This window comes from Mytilus trossulus, chromosome 6 (assembly GCF_036588685.1).
Source record: "Mytilus trossulus isolate FHL-02 chromosome 6, PNRI_Mtr1.1.1.hap1, whole genome shotgun sequence".
NCBI lineage: Eukaryota > Metazoa > Mollusca > Bivalvia > Mytilida > Mytilidae > Mytilus > Mytilus trossulus.
In genome coordinates, this window is record NC_086378.1 from 23,019,247 (window position 1) to 23,039,147 (window position 19,901).

General features: G+C 32.5%; 1 protein-coding gene across 3 annotated transcripts in view; it reads right to left on the reverse strand.

Annotated features, from left to right (window-relative positions):
* The window catches only part of LOC134720944 (uncharacterized), a 31,986-nt gene that overhangs the window by 1,390 nt on the left and 10,695 nt on the right, over positions 1-19,901 (reverse strand). For 2 of the 3 annotated variants that reach the window (XM_063583547.1, XM_063583548.1), the window contains exons 2-11: positions 15,065-15,161; positions 9,684-9,790; positions 8,306-8,476; positions 7,579-7,690; positions 6,870-6,953; positions 4,826-4,863; positions 4,245-4,286; positions 2,728-2,866; positions 2,275-2,395; positions 1,461-1,598 (exon numbers count right to left, since the gene is read on the reverse strand). In XM_063583547.1, the coding sequence (XP_063439617.1) occupies positions 1,461-1,598; positions 2,275-2,395; positions 2,728-2,866; positions 4,245-4,286; positions 4,826-4,863; positions 6,870-6,953; positions 7,579-7,690; positions 8,306-8,476; positions 9,684-9,790; positions 15,065-15,151 (1,039 nt within the window). In that variant the 5' untranslated portion in view covers positions 15,152-15,161. Of the gene's footprint in view, positions 1-1,460; positions 1,599-2,274; positions 2,396-2,727; positions 2,867-4,244; positions 4,287-4,825; positions 4,864-6,869; positions 6,954-7,578; positions 7,691-8,305; positions 8,477-9,683; positions 9,791-15,064; positions 15,203-19,901 lie in introns of all 3 variants that reach the window. The other variant, XM_063583550.1, reaches the window with a different exon arrangement.

A 19,901-nucleotide genomic window follows, 5' to 3' on the forward strand; every position in this document is an offset into this window, starting at 1 on the left:
TTGAATTTTGATATCTAATAGAAATATGATAACAAAATGAAGCTTTTCTTGAAATTGTAATAATCAATTTCATAGTTTTAAAAAATCACAATCATAATGAATAACAAAATGCTGAATTTACAAAATTGTTTTGTTCTTTTTGCATTCAAACAATAACATTTGTTATCTCATATCGCAGATCAAATGTATTCGTTCATTGTGTAATCATACGTTTTTGATTGAGTTAAGTCTGCCAATTGATATTTTATCGTGTGTTTTTCTATGTTGTGATGTTATGCTATTGTTTCAGAAAAAGGAAGAAGGTTTGGATCCATTAAAACGTTTAATCCCGCTGCAAATGTTTGCACCTGTCCTAAGTCAGGAATCTAATGTACAGTAGTTGTCATTTGTTTATGTAATATATACGTGTTTCTCATTCCTTGTTTTGTTTATATAGATTAGACCGTTGGTTTTCCTGTTTGAATGGTTTTACACTAGTAATTTTGGGGCCCTTTATATCTTGTTGTTCGGTGTGAGCCAAGGCTCCGTGTTGAAGGCCGTACTTTAACCTATAATGGTTAACTTTTATAAATTGTTATTTGGATGGAGAGTTGTCTCATTGGCACTCACACCACATCTTCCTATATCTATATAAAACCTTATCAGTGTATGTCTTTATACCAGTGATCAGTGTATGTCTTTATACCAGTGATCAGTGTTTGTCTTTATACCAGTGATCAGTGTTTGTCTTTATACCAGTGATCAGTGTATGTCTTTATACCAGTGATCAGTGTATGTCTTTATACCAGTGATCAGTGTTTGTCTTTATACCAGTGATCAGTGTATGTCTTTATACCAGTGATCAGTGTTTGTCTTTATACCAGTGATCAGTGTTTGTCTTTATACCAGTGATCAGTGTATGTCTTTATACCAGTGATCAGTGTATGTCTTTATACCAGTGATCAGTGTATGTCTTTATACCAGTGATCAGTGTATGTCTTTATACCAGTGATCAGTGTATGTCTTTATACCAGTGATCAGTGTATGTCTTTATACCAGTGATCAGTGTTTGTCTTTATACCAGTGATCAGTGTTTGTCTTTATACCAGTGATCAGTGTATGTCTTTATACCAGTGATCAGTGTTTGTCTTTATACCAGTGATCAGTGTATGTCTTTATACCAGTGATCAGTGTATGTCTTTATACCAGTGATCAGTGTATGTCTTTAAACCAGTGATCAGTGTTTGTCTTTATACCAGTGATCAGTGTATGTCTTTATACCAGTGATCAGTGTATGTCTTTATACCAGTGATCAGTGTTTGTCTTTATACCAGTGATCAGTGTTTGTCTTTATACCAGTGATCAGTGTATGTCTTTATACCAGTGATCAGTGTATGTCTTTATACCAGTGATCAGTGTTTGTCTTTATACCAGTGATCAGTGTTTGTCTTTATACCAGTGATCAGTGTTTGTCTTTATACCTAATTTTGCTTTGGTCATTAGTGATCTGACTTGTAGTCCTTGTTGTTGCTCTAAATTCCTGATCTCTAAATTGTGCGTCTGCTTCAGAACGGACATCTTTTGTTTGTGATCCTGTTTCTCTTTTTCCATTTCCTGAACTAAAAGAAAAAGATGCAAAAGTAGAATTTAAGGAACATATTTAGTATTGTCTTGTGAGCATTTGCCTTTGACTAATGCACCAATTTTCAAAGATTAAACATATGAATTTGATACTTTTAATATTTAATAAACAGCACAAGATTCCTCTTTTGTCTGACAACTTTTTATTTTATGCCACTATTTTTCTAACCTCCCGCTATGCCAAAATTAATATTAGTCTGGAAAATTTCAATTTGAGGATACTTTTGACAAATATTGAATATTTCTTAGCCAATTATTTCTTTGGAATTCTAAAATATTTACAATCCTGAAGAATATAAATTCAGAAAACACACTTAACATGGTTGTTTACCATGATTTTACAAAGCATTGTACCAGCAGACATAAGTGTGTCTGTTTCTTAACCATGTTAGTAAAAGTTATATTTTTCGAAATTGTTATTAATAATTCTCATCAATTTTTTCTCTAAAACTACATTGCACAAAGGAATATCACTTAATGAACATTTGTATCTAATAATGGTCCTCCTTGAAGATGCTTTTCTTTATTTTACAAGTTTTGTCCTAATGTTAAAATATTTCTTTCCAACTGCTCAAAACAAGGATTTCAGAGGAATGATGTCTTATCTAGAATGTAATCATTTCATTTAAAACACAAATACAACCAATATTTTACCTAATTTAGCTCTCTCTTGTTCTTTTGTAATCTTAAGATCAGCAAGTTTTTGTTTTTGTTCTTCTATTTCTACATTTAATCTCAACTGGGTTCTAGACTCAATTGCACTGCTTTGCATGGCCTGAAAGTAAAGCATTTACATAAATATTATCAACATCACATTAGTGCCACTTAAATTAAATTTTTCATAGATAAAATCAAGACACATAATGTTCATGAATCAAAGTCTTTTTTAAAAGTACAAAGAATAAACCTTTTTTGCACAAGACTAATAAATATACTTATAAATTGTTTATTAAGAATTTGTAATGAAAAGTTAAAAAATTAATGTTTGAATGATACAAAAATTTTAATGTTAAGTTCAGTTTACACTAGAATTGCTGAATCCTTTATCTAAAATTGTTAACTAGAATGCTCAATTCGAATACATTTTCTAGTTTTAATTAGTTTGACCTGTAACTGTTCACTGGCATGGTAACCTCTAAATACAACTTTCTGTATAGTGTAACCGATTCTATCAGCCCTCTGTAGCAATTGTGAGTAGCTCTTCAATTCAGATAATCTATGTGTCTGTTTTAAAAAGTCTTCAAATCTGAAAAAAAAAGCAGTATTTTTGATATGAATCTGCACAAACGACATTTTGACAAATAACTTTGATATATATAATGTATGTAAACAATTTTAAACTCTGCCACTTTTAAGTACATCTAATAAATCTAGAATGCAGTATTTTTAGGATGTGGTTGAAGACTTAATAACTTTCTTTTCACGATGTTGGTCACTTACAATTCTGGCAATTACACAAGAAGAAGCAATTAACAATGCATTTTGTCTTCTAAATTTTAAATATAGCCTATAAAATATTTGTGACCACATCAACTAATGCAGAGTCTGGAGGAAGTATACTGTGAAAGTACTTTAATTCGTGGGTATCAATTTTGGTTGTTTGAGCAATATTTACATGTTCGTGGGTTTTCAAATTCGTTGATTTTAGTTTTCTAAAAAAAAAAAAAATTGAAAAATTAAAGCCTTTAGAAAAGAAGGTTACAAATAGTCTGGATTAAAGGAAATTGCAAAGTAAACATTAACCCCTGTAAATAACACTAACTAACCCATGATAAAGTGATCAACAGATAAAAGACCATCAAAGGTGTTAATTAGGCCATAAACATGTCACCTAAAGAAAACAGTAACATAAACAAATGTTATAAACGTATCTTGAATTATCAAAATCAAGCCCAGCATGAAGTTATTATTTCCCACATGTACGAGAACTATGAGAATATAAAATGAACACTACTGGAATATCAATACTGGAAATCTGACTTTCGTAGATCAAAATTATGACAATTGTTGTTTTATTTCGTTGGACACTTAAATTCGTGGATAAAGTCATCCATGAAAACCAGGAAAATTGGTACCCCATGAATAAAAGTACTTTCACAGTATGATAATGCTAGAGGAACATTTTTTGTACTTATTTACACATATTCTTTTTCAACTTAATATAATTCTACAGTAACTTTTTTTATGGACTCCTGCATTTCTTTCTGCATAAAAACCAAAAGTTGCAGGCTGTGATCATTTCTGTTTTAAAGGTATGAAAACAAGAGTGTACACATTGCCATGCTAAGCATACCTTGGCACTGAAAGACATCAGAATACAGGAAGTGCAGAAATAGGTGTATGGCAGATAAAAAAAAGTTGTTAACCTTTATAACTCATCACTGTCAAGCAATTGACCAAATCCAAAGTCATTGTACATGTAGTGTTACAGAAATGTTCAAGTTCTTGATTTTTACTGTCTATATCATTTAAGTTTTTGCATTGTGGCACATCATAACATTATACTTTATTTTTCCTGTTTTAAACTCTTTATTTATTTTAAAGATTCAGTATACTTTACCTATAGAATATAGTTTTAAAGGATTAAAATCTAGTTAATCATTAAAAATCGAAATAAAACTTACGTAATTCTACCAGAAAATGCAATGACATCTGAGCACACAGCACTGAAAAAGAAAATAAACTATCCGTATTTTTGTAACTAATAATACAGATATATTCAAGATCTTTATTGTAGTCTTTATTAAAAATTTCCAAAGAACTTTTTCAAATCCTCATTTTTTATGTTAAAAAACAGTAGGTAAAATAATTTACAGTTGGCAAATTACATACATATCAAAACTTTATCTTTATTGTCAACATGTTTCGCCGATTAGATCGGCTTCATTAGGACAAAGTATACAGAATTAAAAGATGCAGTTTACTTAAGTGTTGTTGTCAATGTAGTGGTATTTGAATATTTTTTTTATCTGACACCCTGCATATCATCTGGTATCAACTTAAGGGAACTCTACCAGCACAAAACATAGGAGGCGTTGGTTCAGCAGCTCTTTATTTTTTTTTTTTTTATATATATCAAAACTTTATACATCTATATAGTATATATATATATATATATCACAGAAAACATTATACATCTGTTTACTCAGGGTAAAACCACACATTTTTCGAATAAATTAATGCTTCTAAATTCAACTGTACTCACTTAATCATATCAGCAATTGGATCTTGTGTTGTATCCAGCTGAAAAAAAGGACAGATATTCTGTGTTATTCAAATGTGTTTTATTGAATTTGCATTTTTTCTTTTCGTTTAGATAAAAAAATACATGTTATAAGAAGGCATTTCATTATCATACTTTTCCTGTTTTAGTTTGTCAAACACACACACACAAACTTGAAAAAAAATACCTTGACCAAGAGGAGATGACTCTGGAAATGTTCCATTCAGGTTAGCAATAAAGGGTAAAGGGGTTGTTGCAGTCACATAGTTGGAACTCTCAAGATAAAACACAGGTATGAACAAAAGTTTCTTTGGTTATAATTAATTGGTTTATCTTATCTGTCAGAGTGAAATCAGGACCTTTTCCTCATGTTCCTCAAGCTAAGGATTACACAATAAGACAAAATCAAGTTGGCAGTGAACATCATTTGAGCATATACCATACTGTTCTTGAGATGAATTTGTACTTAGGTTTAAGGATTTCCTTTTGAAATAACTGACAGTACACATCAAATTTACTGTACTATCATAAAATAGAGAAAATTTCTTAACTGAGCTGGATTAATTCTACATTAAATGGTCTTCAACAATGGCTTCCTCAACCAACTAGAGGCTCTAAAGAGCCTGTGTCGCTCACCTTGGTCTATGTGCATATTAAACAAAGGACACAAATGGATTCATGACAAAATTGTATTTTGGTGATGGTGATGTGTTTGAAGTTCTTACTTTACTGAACGTTCTTGCTTCTTACAATTATATCTATAATGAACCTTGCCCATTAGTTACAGAGAAAAATATTTGGTTAAAATTTACATAAATTTACAGAATTAATGAAAATTGTTAAAAATTGACTATAAAGGGCAATAACTCCTTAAGGGGTCAATTGACCATTAAGGTCATGTTGACTTATTTGTAGATCTTACTTTGCTGTTTACAGTTTATCTCTATCTATAATAGTATTCAAGATAATAACCAAAAACGGCAAAATTTCTTTAAAAATTACCAATTGGAGGGCAGCAAGCCAACAACCGATTGTCCAATTCATCTGAAAATTTCAGGGCAGATAGATATTGACCTGATAAACATTTTTATCCCATGTCAAATTTCCTCAAAATGCTTTGGTTTTTGAGTTATAAGCCAAAAACTGCATTTTACCCCTATGTTCTATTTTTAGCCGTGGCGGCCATCTTGGTTGGTTGACCGGGTCACGCCACACATTTTTTAAACTAGATACCCCAAAGATGATTGTGGCCAAGTTTGGATTAATTTGGCTCAGTAGTTTCAGAGGAGAAGATTTTTGTAAAAGATTACTTAGATTTATGAAAAATGGTTAAAAATAGACTATAAAGGGCAATAACTCCTAAAGGGTCAACTGACCATTTCGGTCATGTTGACTTATTTGTAAATCTAACTTTGCTGAACATTATTACTGTTTACAGTTTATCTCTATCTATAATAATATTCAAGATAATAACCAAAAACAGCAAAATTTCCTCAAAATTACCAATTCAGGGGCAGCAACCCAACAACAGGTTTAACCGATTCATCTGAAAATTTCAGGGCAGATAGATCTTGACCTGATAAACATTTTCACCCCATGTCAGATTTCCTCTAAATGCTTTGGTTTTTGAGTTATAAGCCAAAAACTGCATTTTACCCCTATGTTCTATTTTTAGCCGTGGCGGCCATCTTGGTTGGATGACCGGGTCACGCCACACATTTTTTAAACTAGATACCCCAATGATGATTGTGGCCAAGTTTGGTTTGATTTGGCCCAGGAGTTTCAGAGGAGAAGATTTTTGTAAAAGCTAACGCATGACGACAACGACAGACGCCGGACGCCAAGTGATGAGAAAAGCTCACTTGGCCCTTTAGGCCAGGTGAGCTAATAAAAACTGGAAAATCTCAACATCATATTTTTTATAATTAGCTTTTTTTTATTCATTGAACATTCAAAATAACCATTTATTATAACAATAACGGAACTGAATAATATTTTTGTTTTTACATGTATCAATAAAACATACCATTTTTATCACGTCTTTAAGTTCATAGAATATCATCAGTTTGACTGTTATCATTGTGTCATCAAGAGTTCTTACTTCTTTCACCTGCCAATGAAAAACAATCAATTTACATGTTATATGAGTTAAAATTACATCTCAGTTTCCTAGGCCATCTAGACATCTAAACAAACTATTCCATCATAGTTATTTTCAGCTACTCATGCAATTGGTAAGGATTCGGGAATTGTGTGTGATGTTTTTGTTTTTGTGAAAATTGCAACCAGATAAGTCCTAAAACTAAATACCATGCACTTCAAATTTTAATAGAATTATTTCTATGCAGCATGCCAAGAATGAAAAATGATAAATCTCTTAATTATGTGTATTGTTCAATAACTCCAATAAGGAAACGTTCATTTAACTTCAAGAGAGGGGTTATAATTTTTTGCTAAAATAATATTCTAGTCCCCAATTCAATGAAAAAATATTGTGGTCAGGTAGATGGCAATAAAATTATTCTGGATCCAGATTTTCCCCATACCTTATTATGTTAAATTTTGAAAGAAAAAAAAATTTGATTGACAGTGTCAAAAAAAAAAACGTTTGCATTTTGCATGAACAAAAATTTCTGTCTTAGACAAAAAAACAGAACCCCCACTTTGAATTTAAATGGTTGCTCCCTTATAAATTTAGAATTATAATGGACTATTACATGAAAAATAACACCTACATTATAGTAGAACTGATCTGGTATAACTGCTAATTGTTGAAATTTATAAAATCCTGGAATCATCCTTGTTTTGTCTTTAGCATCACATCCGTGCCAACTAAATTGATGTAACCTACAAAAAAAAAATATATATCACAATACAAGTAAACACAATATTACAATATCATGATTAAGATTTTAATAAATGGGGAAGGTGTCCATGGGACACAGGTGATACCCTCGCTTGCATATAAAGTTATAAAGGGACATAACTCAAGAATGTTAAAAGTAACACTTCCTAAATTTGTACTTGATCTGTGCCAAAATACATACAAACTAGTTCTAAATTAACTTCTTTAAAATAAGTGACAAAACGTTTGGTTTTTAAAATTGAAATTTACAACGATGAAATTTAAACCATTAACATTCTTTTTCTTGCATTCATGTATATTGTACAAATTTACAATTTTTTTATTGTAAGATTGTAAGATTAATGTATGATATCTTTGTTTCTTTCTTCAAAATTGATCTGTATTGAAGACATGACACATATATTGAAGAGAGGTTATATAGGACACACATTACAATGAGGATAAGTAAGAAAGTTATCCAATTGCAACGATACTTAAGTAGAAGTGAGATGGTATACAAATAAGAGAGGAAGCTCACAACAACTCGTGTGCAAATCAGTACAATATCAGTGAAGCAACATCTTCTTTTTTATGTTCAATTGACACAATAAGCTAACCATTCCTCTGCTTCTGGTACAAACACAGACGGACCTTGAATTACTCTCCTCTGGACATCTGAGTCTTTAAGACGTTTGTAAACAACAACCATGTGATTGGCATCTATCTTTATAGCCTGGTTTACTTCTATACTTTCTACCAGGAGAGGATTACAAAACATCTTACACGGTCTGAAAACAAAATTAAAATCAAATGTTATAGATTTTATACATACCCATAGTTTACAATAAGCACATTTTATGTTTCTTTAGTTCATGGTTGAAGGCATCATAAAGAGTTACAACTTCTGTATTATGTATTGTTTCCATAATATGATTAAATATACTTTTTTCTTTCTTTCTATTCTCGGTTTGAAAAAAAACCTCTTTTAACTCAATGATTTATAATTTTATTTGAAATTTAAAACAGCAGCCCTTAGACAATTAATGTTAGACAATTTAATATATTATTTCTTGTTCCCTCAATGAAAAATTCTCCATTAGCATTTTTCTATTATGCATCCTGATTTAAAAATGAGCAAAGGAACTCTTCCCAAAAAAAAAATTTGTTATCTTGGTGTAATCAGTGGTGAACTGAATTTTACACCTATGTTAAAAATGCATACACCCTTTGGCTAAGCCTCAGGCCTGCCGTTAGGGTGTATGAATTATCCGTACTGGTGTTAAATTCTGTACACTCCTGATTTAGTTTTCTATTTTGTGTTTTGTGAACAATTGTTTGACTGTTTGTCTTTTTTCTTTTTTAGATTAATGTGCTTACATGTAGTTGAAACAATATTTTACAATCCTGATGCATTTAAGAGCATCTGTTTACCCTTCCAGAGCACTTGAGATCACTCCAAGTTTTGAGTTGGGGTTGTGTTGCTAAGACTTTAGTTTTCTATATGTAGTGTCTTGTGTTCTCTTGTTTGTCTTTTTTCTTTTTTTAGCCATGGCTTGGTCAAATTTATTTTTGACTTATGAGCATAAATGTCCATGATGTCCCTCTGGTATCTTTCACCTCTCTTTTTTAGACTCACTAGTTCCAAAAAGATGAGTCCAGAAAGATTCGCATGTGTTCAGGACTCATGGAATTGCCTTAAATAATAAGAACCCAGATGAGATATGTGAATACATTTACTGTGGATTCATTATTATTTGTTGGATATAAATTTTCGTGGTTACAGATGAACCACGAATACAAATGTTCAACAAATCACACATTTTCTAAAGGCTTTGTATACATAGATTTTCTAAACCACGAAATCAAATGAATCCACAGTATGATGCATGACAATCCATGGATTTTTCTAGCTAAATATTATCTGAGATAAAGAATGAATAGAATAATCTAAATGATAAAATCGTGGGTTCAAACATTTGGCAGTCAATGACATACCCTCTTTTGTTGGTAACATTTCCATCTATGTCTTTGACAACAAGATAATCGTACAAATCGGCTGTAAATAGCTTCAGGTATGTCAACCTTTCCCGATAAAGAAAAATCTGAAATAAATAAAATAACATTCCAAACATTATTTTTATATACAATTTTTGAATACATCTTTACATGTTAAAATAAAAAAAAAAATCACTGTCAATAGACAACTTTTGAGTTCGAAGCATTTCCGTCAAAAACTCTGGTTTTAGTGAACATCATTCGTGCATTTAGGGGCATCGTCACTTCCGTTCCAATGTTGAGAGAGTGGCCAGGAAAACTAGAATATTATATTGCACGAACTATTGGGCAAATTAAATTCTAATAATTGACAATCAGCTCTGCTGTCATTATAGTCCATCAGCTAGTTCTCAAAAGCGCGCTAGTTAAGGAGTTTGTGTTACACCCCAGGGTACCGCGATTTTTTTTGATAGAATTCAACTTAATTATCTTATTGATAAAATACAAGGTGTTAGACTAAAAAAAAAGTGTCCAAAAGAGGAGTAAAAACGTCCCTTCCAATGGTCCCCTCATTTAGCAATCACGACTAAGTAATTTTTAATTAAAAATTTTAATATAAAGCATTTAAATTTTTTTAAAGTATACGTTTAAACAACTAAAACAGATACAAAACTATCATATTAAATGTAACTCGGGAGATTTTTGGTTTACAAATTTGTTTTTTTTTACATGACAAACAATCCATTTTTTTTGGTTCAAATTAAGGCATATTTTCTTAAAGTAATTCGTTATACAATTACCCGTTTTAGTTAACTAAACTTGAGAATTAATCATTATGCAATGTTTAATTCATTTTCAGTATTTATATATCGTCTAAAATATGAATTATTTAATAAAATATATGTACGTGCAAATACTCGTGAAATACCGGAAATCATCAAATTACCGCCTTTGATTCAGTATACAACATGTACAATGTATTCACACATAAGCATTATCAATTTGCAACTGAATTGTCGATTCATGATGTTTTTGTGAGACAAATTATTTTATGAAGTGAATGTGAAACGAAATATTGAGTTCAGAAAAGGTGCACTCTATCGACCTCAATAAAGGTGTGCTTGATAACAAATTGTGTTTTAGCTATGTAGTGATTGACTTACGATTGTTAAGTCATTCAATCGACAAACATCGCTTTGAACGAACGTCAAATAGCCAGTTGTGGGATTTGGTAATACTTTTTACTTTCTTAGGTTTCTTAGAGATGCAAAAAAAAAATGGTTTTGTTGGTTTTAAATCTGATAAACGTTGGTTGCTAAATCATTTTTTTGTAATTGCACATGAAAGAGCTTCAATATCCTTAAAATGTCGAGATTTGGTAGGAATGGTTGACCCTGAAACATCCGCTCAAAAAGAACTCAGAAAAACTCGAATGAAGCGAGATGAATCTGATGTTTTGAAATTGTTTCAGACCCTGCAAAGCTGACCAATTCCATTATAACATCTGAGCAGTTATATGGCTTGTTCTCGGGTTATGTTGCTTCTTCGGAATTAATGTGCGACCTTCTAAACGCCTATGAAAAGGGAAAATTTGCTTCAGAAATTTTCATTACGGAACGCCTTATTCAAAAGTCAACCGATATCTTCAAAACACTCGAAAGAAAATCATTGCTTACATTTTTAAAAACCATTGGTAGGAATGGTTGACCCTGAAACATCCGCCCAAAAAGAACTCAGAAAAACTCGAATGAAGCGAGATGAAACTGATGTTTTGAAATTGTTTCAGACACTGCAAAGCTGGCCAATTCCATTATAACATCTGAGCAGTTATATGGCTTGTTCTCGGGTTATGTTGCTTCTTCGGAATTAATGTGTGACCTTCTAAACGCCTATGGAAAAGAAAAAATTGCTTCAGAAATTTTCATTACGGAACGCCTTATTCAAAAGTCAACCGATATCTTCAAAACACTCAAAAGAAAATTATTGCTTACATTTTTAAAAAAGGAAATAAAAGGCAAGCAGTTAACGGCTGATAAGAACAACAAAACATTGAAAGCAGATGAAAAAGAATGTCGCCTGCTTGTTATAGCCCAGACAAGATAGTTGGTTATGCGATAGGTTCTCCAGTTTGAATAAGTTCTCTTCAAATGTCTCTTGCAAACTTTGAAAAATTGAAATCTGTCCTGAGTGGTCTTTAAGAAAAGATTCATTCCTTAGGAAAGCAGGTGGATATTTGATGACATGGCAGTTATTCAAACCATTTCTAGGATACCGAGCATTATTTTCGATTTGGTAGTTATTATTTTAAAAACCATCCTTTTAGTTTCGAAAAGTGGTCTGGCATTGATTTTGTCACTGATTAGTATCCAACAATATGCATAAAGAAATTAGAACGACAAGTCCTTGGGAGGGCAAATCATTACGATAAGTTCTAAACCATCACAATCGTGTTCTTGGGAATGGAATAAATATTTGTTAGTTGGGGGAAACAAAGTTGCTTTCATTGAATTCTTTGGTTTTGAAAAGAGAAACAATCCTATAAATTTACACATGAATGTATTGATTTATTTGTATCACATGGAAGTATGTGCCACAAAATATATGTTGAAAATGATATAGCGTAGAATGGTTTTTGCTCATAATCTAACAGGAAGAAGCCGATAAAAAAAATGTTTCTTAATGCAAAAACATGCAGCTGACAAATGTTATGACTCCATTGTTAAAAGACCTTCTGACACTGATGTGGAAGTATTGGCTTACTATTTTCACAGTTGCATATCAATGCAAATTTTTAAATGTGCAATCAATGTGTGAGAAATTTGGTGAGAATGTTTGTAGAAAACTGCCAGGAGTTCACGCCAATACAGGTTGTGATTCTGTAAGTGATTTGTCTGCTAAAGAAAAAAAAAGCAAAGCATTCGGCTTTTTGACACGTTATGTGGAGTTTTCAGAAGGTCTATTCCATCTTGTTGTAACCTTTGAATAGGTTGGCGACGAGTTGTCAAAACACTGGAGAGGTTTTCGTGTTCTATATATGGCTACGAAATTGAAAATATCGATGAATAAGATCAGAACGTTTTGAAATGCCAAAGATGCAATGTTAAAGCATATTAAACAAGCCAACTTTCAGACAAATATTTGGTAATCTACTCTTAAACACAACACTGGTATGTTGCCAAACAATTATGTTTGAATGTTTTAGAGCGCTTTGATCAGTATCAATTTGCTAGACCAACCACGATGCTTTGATAATTCTGATGTGCTGTTCATGTCAAGCTGGTTGTGCCAAAAAAGATGTTCATGTGTTCAACAAGGTTTATCCTGAACAGATAGCTGTATGTTAATTCTCGAAAGCTTGTAGATGTAAGCATTTTCAAATCGTTGATATTGCTAACGATGACGACGAAGATGATGGAAATGATGATAATGATTATTCGGTAGATGCAGGTGACCAAACTAATGATGATTCTATGGAATGACCTTAAAATATGGTGATTCGATTGTTAAATTTAAAAAAAAAAAAAAATCTAGAAACCCTGACAGTTTTGTGTGTTTTAATATGTGAGTTATTTCATGAATGTGATGCATAAATTTGTGACAGAATCGTGCATTTCTGGTTGCTTATGTTTGTGTTTGTCGTTGATTCAATGTTTTTGTTTCTTACCTTTAAATTTTTTTCAACAGCTTGTATATACTTTATGCTCTATGTTTCAATGTGAAAAAAATATGCCATTTTATCAAGAAAATTAGTACGTATGCTACTTTTCATTCAAAATCATCACTTTTGGAAATTACCCTCCCCCTTTTTTTCTTGTCCTCTACGATGTAAAAGTTTATTAAAAATTAGCCTGCGTTTTAATAAGATATGATGTGTTCCATTTAATAAAAAGTATAGTACTGAATACTTGGTTATTTTTACATTTTTCTGTAAATATGTGCAAAACAAAATTTTTGATATACCCTTAAATAAGTCCCCTTTTAGTCCCTTTTGGACACTTTTTCAAAAGTCTAACACCTCTTAAAATATTCTTCAGATATTACTCTTTAAATTTATACAAAAACATTGCGGTACCCTGGGGTGTAACACAGAACTGAATTTTTGCCATACCAGCTGATGGACTATTAGGGAATTGTAATTAAGTACTTACAAAACAAATAATATTTCTAGATTATCCTGCACAATGATGACCCCATCTATCTGGTAAATGACGTCATAAAGGCGCGCATAATTGACGAGTTTTTTCTCTGGATGGATGAACTTTAATGTGGTGTATTGAATAAATGTTAATTTTACCATAAATGGTTTTTTTTTTTCAAAATTCAATAATAAACTCAATAAAATTATCATCTTCTGTTTATTAATTCACCATTTTATCTACTTTTTTACTAGGTAAACCTGCAGGCCTCTATAAATTAAAATACACATAAAATCAACAGGGGCGGATGCAGGAATTTTCGAAAGGGGGGGGGGGTGCTAACCCAGGGCAAAGGGGGGGGGGGGGGGGGGGGTGCAAAACATATGTCCCGATACCAATGCATTGATCGGCAAAAATAAAGGGGGGGTGCGCACTCCCGGAACCCCCCTCTGGATCCGCCACTGATCAATGTACAATGAAGTTATTTTAAAGAAAAAAATAGCTTTAAAAAATATACATACAATAATAATCTTCACAAAAATGGCATGTACATTTTTGTAATCATGTAAACCTTATACCAATACAAATGGTACCAATTGTCTTTTATTTATCATACATTTGTAAGTGATCCTCCTAAAAAACTGACCAAATTATAAACCCTGTCACATTCTGTTTGTATGTGCCTGTAATTCAGTGGTTGTCGTTTGTTTTTGTACTACATAAAATATATTTGTTTTTGGTTCAATTTTTCACAATAAATTAGGCCTTTAGTTTTCTCAATTGAATTGTTTTACATTGTCATTTCTGTGCCCTTTATACACATAGCTGAATATGCTGTATGGGCTTTGCTCATTGTTAAAGGGCCTACGGTGATCACCTAAAGTTGTTTTAAATTACTGTGTCATTTGGTCTCCTGTGGAGAGTTGTCTCACTGGCAATCATACTACATGTACATCTTTTTTATATTAAACATTTGATTACAACACGCATGCTTGCTCAAATCTGTTATCCATGACTTTGTGAAATATGTTGCAGGCGAGTAAAAAATCACTGCTTGACGTTGTCTAAATATGGGTCCCAGTGTGATGATGCAGGCTTTAAATATTTCTGGAAGTTGCAGAATGATTTATCTTATAACTATTAATGTGTGATCTGATCCTTGACCCTTGTTTAGATTTTTGCAGCTTGCTGTGCCCAAGGCTCAATTTCAGACCATCTAGTTAAAGTAGACATACATGTACCTACCCTTTGAGGTCCTTCAAGAAGTCTTCCTTGACCCAAATGGTTATAAATAACAGCTTGTTGACCTTCTCTAACAGTCTTGAACTTCATCTCATATGCACTTAAAATGTAAAGTTTACAGTGTAAATTGATAGTATATTCCTTGAATAAAATTGAGAATGGAGATGAGGAATACATAAAAGAGACAACAACCCAACCAAAGAGCAGATGAATGAATTAGAGTTTATAGCAAGTTTGTACATGTTGTAGATCTTTTAAATGTCTGAGTATGATGTCAAATTTATATATGATATTTCCCTTAAGCTTGCCAAGGTACATGTGGTAGCACTAGCAATATAAATCTCTACTGATTCCATTATCATAGGCATCTACATGTACATGTATATTCTTGTTAGTGTAACATGATAAATCAGGTGTAAAAAGAATCTATTGTAGTGAAGATTTATCATAAAATTCTCTGTACATGCTGTACAAAGTAATGATAGTTTGTAGATTAAATTTAAAAAAAAAATTTAAAGAAGTAATCATCCAAACTTAATACCATTTTCTATTCCTATCTTTATAATGATTAAAAATAAATGGGGAATGTGTCAATGGGACACAGAGGATGCCCCCACTTGCATATACAATGTAACATTATAAAGGGGCATTATAACTCTAGAACAGTTAAAGTGAAGGCTTCAAGCTACAAAAGTTGATACTTGACCTGAATTTTGTGGTAATAAGCATTAAAATTATTTAAGTTTATAACATTCTGTAGAGGCACATTAAAGTTAGGGAAAGGAAACAAAAAAATCACTAATTCTTTCATTTATAAAGGGGCATAACTCGAGAACAGTATAAGTTACACCCCAAAATTTCAAACTTGATCTGTGTTTTGTGGTAATAAGCATTGTATATAACAATCATAACATTTGATTAAAGCAAACTTAACTTAAAGAAAGAAACAGAAAAATCAGCAACTTTTCCATTTAAAATCGGCATACCTCAAGAATGTTTTAAGTGACGCTTCTTAAATCATGTAAATTCATACTTGACCTGTACATGTATTTTGTTGTAATGAGCATTATGTGTAAGTTGAATGACATTTGCATGATTTGGTTGAACTTGAACATTGCTGAAGCAAAGATATTAAACAACTGATACCAATTTTGTGAAGTACGTACACACAAGGGTAAAACTTAATGAAAACATTGCGCCTTAAAGGGAAATCACACTATTGTTTATACGCATCGCTCTCGGCGCCGCTATAGTGTCGTAACTGTATTATGACGTCGCCGTTTTCGAGTCCGCCGATTTCTAAAATGGCGGCCCGCTCGAATGGTCGTTTCACGAAGGCAGGAGAATGCAAACGACGTATTGATTTAAGTGTAAAAATGAAAATTATATACGAAACGGACAATTTGTTTGAAGCTGAAATCAATGAACCAAGACAGTTAGACTCATGTATCTGGATACCAGGAGAGAGGCGTGTTTTTGAACCATATGAGATGGACAAACAGCTAAAAGCAGGTTGTGTAGACTGTGAATTACCACTTCAGTTTACCAACGTTACCGAAGAAACAAAGTGTGGTCTAGGGTGCATTCTGTATGTGGCATGTTCTTGTGGTGTGATAAATAAAATCTACTACGGAAAGGTCCATTATGATGTAAAAAAACAGAAGACAAGACCAATATTTGATGTAAATTCGAAAGCAGCAGTAGGTAAGATAAATCGGTAAACGAAATGAGTGATTCAAGTTTTTGAAATAATGTTACTGTTCCTTTATTCTTTACAAAAAAAAAAAGAAAACGTTGTTTTATTGGCACTAATGCCACATCTTCTCATTTCTAATAAGTGAAGAAGAAAACTATCAGAATAAAAAGCTCAACAAAAATGCAACTAACTACTTGAACTAGCTGTTCCTTTGTCCAAAGGACTCCAAACAAACAGTTTATTTATAAATAACATACTGCATGTATGTATTAATGATACTAGAAAAAAAATGACCATCAAAGTTCTATGAATAACATAGTATTTCTCCATTTATTCCCTAAATATTACACTGTAAAACGTTGTCACAGATACCAGTATATTTTGAATTCGTACGTTGTGCAATATGACGTCATGTTTATCATTATGACGTTACCGCATCAACCCATCCACCGCATAGCTACAAAGGAAAAGCAGGTGCTTCTTACCTTTTTGTGTATTGCACTGTATAGCATAAATTAATGTACAAATTAAAACAAGGAACATTTTGTAATTGATATGAGAACAATGTCAAAGCATACCAATAACAAATAATTACATGTAATGACAATGATATATTTATTTGTTCAATTAACAGATTGTATAACCATGTCTTTTAAACTATACTATATTACTACAAATTTTATATATTTTTTGAATGCAAACAAAGGATATTGTTTGAGATGATCCTTTATACTATCATTCTTTAATTTTTTATTACAAATTCGGTTTGCGCCTCCATGACGGCATTTTTGAAAGACAATGAATTTTTACAAATAACGGAAATGTTTTCTTACATTAATTTTATACGGCTATTCTACACCCTTTACTGAACTTTATAGGTACTTCGGGATCGGGTGCTTTTAAGCTCGGGATTTCGGGATTGACCCTTGCGGGATCCGGGAATTCTGTCTCGAATTTCGGATTGTCGGGAATTGTATAAATCAGAGAAATCGGGATTTCGTGTTTTTAAGCACGGGATTTCGGGATCAGGAACCTTGCGGGATCCGGGAATTCTGTCTCGAATTTCGGATTGTCGGGAATTGTATAAATCAGAGAAATCGGGATTTCGTGTTTTTAAGCACGGGATTTCGGGATCAGGACCCTCCTACCACACTCTATAGTTTAAGAAATTAATAAAAAAATGTGACCTCTGACACATAAGCTGATGCTTAACAATTCAATGGCAGTAGTCCTTCTAGTGAACGTCGATTTTCATTGGGTTGGGGGCTCCAGACTTGTGTGATTAAGACAGCGATTTCGGAGTGAGACTGTTATGGTTTCCCAGCATAGGACCGATCCCACTTTTGTCATGTGGTTTCCATTCGGTCCAAACATTGTATCCTAATTTGATTTACAAAAATTGTCCTTTTGCCTGATCTCAATAAAAGAGCGTAAAAATCGTTCAAAAGATAAAAGAAACCCGTTCCATTTTTAACTATTTCTGTACTTTACTAACTAACAACAACATATTGGAAAGAAGTTGTCTAGAAGATGTTGGTACTAATTTCGATATGAGTTATCCGATCATGCGGTGCACTATTTATTGAACACGAATAGTATATGTGAAATATTCGATTTCCCGGACTATTCGGTATGGGCTTTGCTCATTATTGAAGGCCGTACGGTGACCTATAGTTGTTAATGTCTGTGTCATTTTTTGTCTCTGGTGGACAGTTGTCTCATTGGCAATCCTACCACATCTTCTTTTCTATATAAGACATCATAAAATATTTCAAAACATCAAATATAGTTGATCTTTTGCATACAGTATTTATTTAGATAAATAGATCAAACTTAAAAACTCAACTTTGACCACTGAACACTGAAAATGAGATCAATGTCCGATATCACCTACTAGCCAGAAGCGCACATCTTACAATCATTAAATACACCAAATAAAGTAGATCTATTGCATACAGTAATAGTAAAAACAGACCTTAACACAAAAACTTAACTTTAACCACTGATGAAAATGAGGTCAAGCTCAGATGGCACATGCCAGTTTGACATGTACACCTTACAGTTTTTTCATACATCAAATATACTTTAGGCCATTGCTTATAGTTTCTTCAGATATGAACTGGACCTAAACCTATTAATCATATTAAGACAAAAATTAAATTTACAAAACAACTGAACTTTTTTAAAACTAGTCACTTAAGCATGAAAATGAGGTCAAGGACAATGGACATGTGACAGACGGAAACTTCGTAATATAATGCATCTATATGCAAAGTATGAATCATCCAGGTCTTCCACCTCCTAAAATGTAAAGCTTTTTTAAGAAGTTAGCTAACGCCGCCGCCGCCGCCGCCGCCGCCGGATTACTATCCATTGGTCGAACTTTCTGCGACTAAAGTCATCGACTCGACAAACACACATTCGTTGTCCGGTTTTTCATTCTAAAAAAAGAAACATGCTTCTGTAAACCTACCCCCCCCCCCCCCTTCCCCGAGAACAATAATTCCTTCTTTGTGGTTAATAGTTTTACATACATCCCAAATAAGAGGCGTTTTCCAAATCAGCCCAGAAATCATCCCAAAAAAACAAATATCAAACCTCGAATAAGTCTCGAACGGATATTGGTCGAGGGATGATATCTGGACACGCATTAAACTTTCATAATTTTATCATATACTAACGACCCACTAAAGCAACAAGGCTAATAACCAAATAACAGCCCTACCATGCGATATTGCATACTGCTGATAAGGGTATTCTGACCGGTTTTTAAGTTATTGATAGTTTGCTCCCGCTCATCACACGCATATATATGTATTTCATATAATCTAGAATAGCAATGCAAGTATAATTTTCAACGTATGATGCACATCAAATTGAAAGTATATCTAAGACTCGATCATTACTTTTATAGCTATGTATGACACTGGTCTTGGACCTGCAGAAGTAAACAGATATTTAGCTAATTTAAATATAAATGGGATGTCAAAATCTGCTTTCAAGAAAAGAGAAAAAGAAGTGTACGAGCCTATAAGAAAAGTTGCACAAAATTCACTAGATACCTCTTTAGAGGAGGAGAAGAGCAAATCTCCAGTAATAGAAGATAGGTTTGTACATTTTTTATGTGTATGAAGTTTACAACCA